Source organism: Populus trichocarpa, chromosome 19 (genome assembly GCF_000002775.5).
Source record: "Populus trichocarpa isolate Nisqually-1 chromosome 19, P.trichocarpa_v4.1, whole genome shotgun sequence".
Taxonomy (NCBI): Eukaryota; Viridiplantae; Streptophyta; class Magnoliopsida; order Malpighiales; family Salicaceae; genus Populus; species Populus trichocarpa.
In genome coordinates this window covers 5,711,337-5,717,698 of record NC_037303.2, presented here as the reverse complement: position 1 = coordinate 5,717,698, position 6,362 = coordinate 5,711,337, and the positions used below count along the sequence as shown (strand labels likewise).

Genomic DNA, 6,362 nt, shown 5'->3' with positions numbered 1-6,362 from the left:
AACAGACTTGAAAAAGAACAGAATAACTGAGGCACCTTTGGACATACTAGGGCAAAATTATTTCTTTTGAAATTTAATTTTAATTTTTTTTTAAATATAGACATATAATTAAATTAAAAAAATAATTAACACGAGATCATAGTTCTTTATATCCATATCTCTTTTATTAACGCATGATTATCAATTAATTCTATTAAACAACGCATCTAATTTTTAATTGATATCTGAACCGCAACAGGAATGCGGCACCAAAACTAGTGCCCTTCTATACAACTTGTCAGGCTCAGGACCGGCTGGTTCAACATAACAGTCACAACGTCTAAATGGTTCTCCCGACAATCCAACCTGAGGATCAATAACCCATAAGATTTTGGTGCAAGTATATCTGAGAAATAAAATCACTCAATTCTTTCTCGAAACCAAAGCATGAACATATGCTTAACTTACCAACAAGTTAGTTGAAATTGACTATATTCTCTCAGTCGCATCCACCAAATACGAAGCTTGTCATAAAGCCGTGATTCAATAATATCCAAAAGGGTAATATCCGCTTTCAGAAATTCTGATGTACACCTTGAAGAAGAGATTTTATAAGAAAAAAAAAAGTGGAGGAGGTTCGATCATCCACGATCTAGTATGGTCGATAGAGCATTCCAATGAAGCAACAAGTATTACTCTTGTTGAGCTCTCAAATGCTTTATCTAAACTTCCTTTTATATGAACAGCAGAGAAGAAGTACTAGTGCTCTGCATCAGTTCTTGATGATTGGCATCGAATGCTCTTCCACGCAACTTGTTTATACCAGCTAGTTCGAAGTCCTACCATAGAGATCCACACTATTCAAGAAAGAAGGAAAAAAATTAGATTTATAATGCCAGACTGGCACTACAATTGTTTTTGTTTCTAAATTGTCATGATAACATCTCTCTGATCATCTGACCGACAAGAAAATCCTTTCTGCCTCTGGTGTTGAGACATCGTGGAGTGAAGAATCAAGATTTGTGCATCATTTATTTGAATTTAACGATACAAGCTGTAAAGTTTGTCATGAAATTGTGAGATACTCAGTGCAACAACATCTGAAAGTGTAATATCTGGATTTAGTAAAAGCTCATTTGTTCAACCCAACTAAAATTTTACTAGAATGGAAAAGGTAAAGATATACTGTGCCATGCATCCACCCAACAAAAGCCAGCCATAAGAGGTGGAATACAGATTTTTCTAATGGTGTGACCTACTCAAATGCATGATTTTGATTGACATTGATATGTCATTTGATAGAGAAGAGTGGCTACCGTTGTAGATCCCACTTGAGGGGCTTCTATTTAGATTTGGACTTGAGAGGGACCTGGGTGCAGCCGAGTGTCAATCTGCATATTGCAAAGTTTACAAGAACTTAAAAACACTGTATAACAAGATGCTAATTATGATACCAATATGCACTTAGTATTTTATGCTTAAGTGCTTTATATGCGTTGAAATTTGTGTTAACCCATGCAACTAACTCAGGCACAATATTCAGTAGCTTAAGAATCAATAGCTCGCATTTGCTCATCAAATTTGTCATGGTAGAATGTTCAGTAGTACAATTTTATTAAAAATTATAACCTAGCATTCATGTGCATTGTAGTGAAACATGGTACCACTTCACGTCCACACAAGAGTCCTATTCCCTTGTAGTTGCTTTAGCATATAAACATTCTAATCTTATCCAGGAGTTGCAACTTCCACCACGTATTCCATTAACACCATACATCAAAATCAACATTTTTTACCCAGCAAGTAAACAAGGCGTGTATACACATTGTGTTCCAATTACTGGAAAATCTTACTTCATCAAAAAAGTCAAAGTCTGTTTCCCATGACAGCCTATGCAGAACATCCCAGGATTGTTCAATCAGAGCACCAAAATTAACAATGACTACAAGTTTTAAGTCATTAACTAATATAAAGAAACATGACCCAGTAATTTTCTTTTTCTCAAAATATTCTTTCCGTCCAACCTCAACAAAATCTCTCAAAAGAACAGTGATCTACAGCAACATCTCTCTCTCTCTCTCTCTCTGGCCTATTGGATTTCTGAAAAGTGAATATTTTCTAATGTTAAGCAGTGTCATGAAAAATGAATTCTACAGCAACATCTCTCTCTCTCTCTCAGTTTACACTCAGGCATATTTGTTTGTCGGAAAGTAGTTTTCTTCTAGAATGTGGATTTCTGAAAAGTGATTATTTTCTAATGTTAAGCAGTGTCATGAAAAATGAATTGAAAAATAACTTTTTAATTTTTTAATTTTTTTTTCAAGTTTGTTAAACAAATAGAAACCAGATCTGACAAATAAAAAAGTTGAAAAAGAATGAAATTGAAAAAAAAAGCAATTTCATAAATTATTTCAAATTAAAAAATAGCAATCAAAGAATAGGGATCAAATTTAATAAATAAAAAAAGTTAAAAGATGATGAAATTGAAAAAAAATATATATTCTAATTTCATAAATTATTTAAAATAAAATAACTAGCAACAAAAAAATAGGTATTAAATCTGATAAATAAAAAAAATCTCAATTAAGAAAAGGTTAAGAGAAAGACAAATTGTAATGGTAATTTAGTCATTTCACTTTATTTTATGTGCAATTTCTAGAAAGTGTATTCTGCCCAAAATAAAAGAAAATACTTTCTTGGAAACCAAGCCAAATTTTACTTTGACTAGAAAGTGTTTTCCATTAACCAACTTTCCTAATCCTAATGGTAAACAAACATGAAAAAGTTTGGAAATGATCTCCAGAAAACAACATACATTCCATGAAACAAACAGGGCCTAAAACTAACAAGATATTAAGGGTAGTTTATTCTCATCATAATACAGAACCTCACTGTATAATAGTTGTCGTAATGTAAACAATATGTTATTTTCACGTATCTAAACACATTCAGCATTTACTGAAATCAAAGTCAATCATTCCTTCATAGTTCATATTAGTTCCTAAACTACAAATGAATCATTTCATAGAAAATGAAAGCAACTTTCATATGCTAAAATATTAGCTATAGAAGATTAAACACATGGGAGGAGTTTGAGAGCTTACTCGTAGTAAGAAACCTCAGCACCATTCCTAGGTGCACTAGTTTACAGTCTTATGTGTCCAGTGATGTTAAGAAGCAGGATCATTTCTGATAGAAGAGACAACATTTCTCCGCACTGGGCGAGTTGGTTTCTTCACATAAGAAGAATTCCATTCCCCCCCATCCTGAGCATAGTAATCCATGGGATACTCCCCCCCAAAATCTTTCTCCACACCCTTTGCATCCCCATTGCTACATTCACAGCATGATCCATCACTCTTCTGACCACATCCCAAACCACTCCCACCACCACCGCACCCTGAATTCACCACCAAACTCTTCTCCCACCAACCAGCCAAATCCCCAAGCGCAATCTCTGCCTCGAAAGGCGTCAACAATGGCTTCTTAAAAGCATCCCCCCAATCAATAGAAAGCCTAGGACAAGCGATTTGAATCCAGGCATCAACCGAATCCTCAAACAATGCAATCCTACCCGGACTAATTTCTGACATCAAAACAACCATATAATCAAACCCTTTCTCCCCCATCTTCTTTTCCAACCTTTCCAGTATCCTCGGGTTCCCTTGCCTTCCCAAAGTTCCCAAAACAACCCCCCAACTCCTCGCTCCCTTTGCCCTCTCTATCGCCTTTTTCCTTACCTCCTTCATTCCCTTATGATCATACTCCTCCAAAAACAACTTCCCTAAATAAGGGTCATACCTAAATGCCTTAATCCCCGGATTCGCAATCATAAATGCCTCTAAATGAAACCTTCCATCTGCTACAAACACCAAAACCATCTCCTCCTCACTAAAGCCCAAATTCCCAACAACATTTTTTGACATTTTGGGTGCGGTACAACCCAAAACCTCTCCAGCCGATAAGGGTTTCGATTGCGGGATCAAAACAACAAACCCATTATTTTCCAATTCAGGTTTCGCTTCCCTGATCGCCGAAGCAAACTGAATCGTGCCCGCGAGCACAATATTTCTCTTGTGGGTCCCAAAATTGAGGCTGATCGTGTTGATCAGACGGCTGACATCGATTTTGATTTCTACAAAGACATAGAGACATGGGATTTTGGTGGCATCAATAGGTATCAAACAGCTATGACCGTAGTGGATCAATAAATCGGCATCGAGAGCCAAAGCCGACAAATCGTCTACACAGCAGGCGCCGTAGGTGACGTCGCCGAGGACGAAGCAGTGGGTGACGTCAGCGAAGGCAGTGAAGATGTCAGAGAGGATTAGAGAATACATGAGGAGGCCTTCAGGGAGCTGGAGGGCTATGCGTTTAGCGTTGGTGGAACGCACGCGCCAGATACATTTGTGGATTTCGAAGTTGTAGTTGGAAGGCAAGAGAGAGATGGAGGCGTTAAGGGATGGGTCGTTCAGGATTGAGTCTGGGATTTGGGATTTTATGAAACGTTTTGGTGTTGGTTTTGATTTTTGATTGAGTTGGATTGCTTGCATTTTTTTGAGAATTATAATGTTGATTTTTGTTAGTTTTCTTTCTGCTGCATAAACTGCTGCTGCTGAGAGGGGAAAGAGAGAGGGGGGTTGCTGTTTGTGGGTCTCTGAATTGGGAATCTAGGGTTTTGGCAATGGGGATATCTTTTACACGTCAGCGTGTGGGACGGGTAGCTAATGTTTATTTATTTTCAAAATTTAATTTTATTCGATTATTATAGAGCAGGGATATAGCCATTTTGCGTTGTTAGGTCATCTCCAATTAACTATAATCTAAAAATCCAAAAGAGGAGGGGGTTTGCTATATCCCTGCTCTCACAAGCGCTATTAAATTATTTATTTAATGAATTAATGTTTTGTTTTTTTTATTTTTTAATTAATACTTTTTTTATTTTATTTTTTAATATTAGATTTTTTTATTGAATCTTAAGATTGTTATGACATGGATTATAAATTTAGCAGGTTAATCTAATTAACTAATTTTTTTTTATTAACTTTGTTTTTTATTGGATTGTTATTATCTCATGACCTGAATCGCAGATTTGACAAGTTAACCTAGTTGCCTCATTTATTTTTTTCTATTTGAATTTGTTTTTTAATTTCTTTATTTAATATTGTGTTTGATTAAGAATTAGACTTCATGATTTGTTTTGGTTTGCTTTTTATTATGTTATTTCATCTTTATGACTCGAGAATAGTGTTTAAAGAGTTAATTAGGGTTGACTTTGCTTATTTTTTGTATCATTTTTTTTAATTAAAATTTTTACAAATCTCATCGTTCAACAATCAATCCTATAGGAGAGATTGAGAATTAAGTTTTCTAATTAATCTTGATTTGATCTCTATAGTGTTATTTTAGTCTCATGACAAAAGTTATGGATTGACAGGTTAATCCGGGTTAAATCAGGTCATATTTTTTTTTTCTAAGTGTGTATAACAAACAGACTTTGAGGCGTGAAGATCATTATTTTTAAGGTATTAATTGCCCCCACTATATTTGATGCAGGGTTAAAGTAATATACCTTTAGGATACAACAAAACCTTAAACCTATAGATAACAACTTTTATAAGTTTATTAAGAAGTTCTATTTTGTTTCTGAAAAATATAAACAGAGAGTTTGTAGAGAAAAAATAGGGAGAGAAGAAGATGTTTTCTAATTAATTTCTATCAACATCAAATTGATTATTTATGAAAAGAAAATAAAACCATTTCAGAACAATATGTTTGTAAAGTTTAGAGGCACACCTCTACAAGCTAATGTGTATGTAAAATTTAAAGACACACCTCTTCAAACTAATATGTCTGTAGAGTTGAAAATGAAACTCGTCATTCAAATTATTTGAGCAAATCAGTAGGAGATGTTATGCATAATTATTAAATTAATTAATTCTGAAAATAATAATAAAAATCATTTATGTTACATAATATCAAATTCCTAAATGTCAAGTGCCATTATATATATTAATTTTGACTTTCTCTCCAAATCTTCCCTCTAACATTCAAATATATTGATTTGGTGTCTCTCATATGATAAGGGACAACAAAACATCTTACCTTTTAATGTGAGATAAAGTTCTCTTTAACTATTTAATATACCCGTTATATTTTAACAACAATGAGCACATAAATAAGAATAAGGGTGAAAAAAAAAAGTTGGAGCAAATAGTCCCTATTCTTCTACGAAGACAAAAGTAAATAAAATGTTAGCATGTGTTCAATACGACTAGTAAATTTTTTTAAAGATCTAATACCATTTTAGATGGCACCTTTGAATGTTAGCATATATTGTGATGACAGTTGCTATGGTGGCAGTAATAAGTCCATACATCATA

General features: G+C 34.2%; 1 protein-coding gene across 1 annotated transcript; it reads right to left on the bottom strand.

The window, feature by feature from the left end:
* Window positions 1–454: 454 nt before the first annotated feature.
* LOC7491070 (uncharacterized) lies at window positions 455–4,656 on the bottom strand. Its single transcript, XM_024591664.2, has 3 exons — window positions 3,084–4,656; window positions 1,296–1,370; window positions 455–836 (listed from the first exon to the last, which is right to left on the bottom strand). Exon 1 carries the CDS (start codon window positions 4,530–4,532, stop codon window positions 3,150–3,152), a length of 1,383 nt encoding a protein of 460 aa, XP_024447432.1. The 5' UTR covers window positions 4,533–4,656; the 3' UTR covers window positions 455–836; window positions 1,296–1,370; window positions 3,084–3,149.
* Between the last annotated feature and the right edge of the window lie 1,706 nt (window positions 4,657–6,362).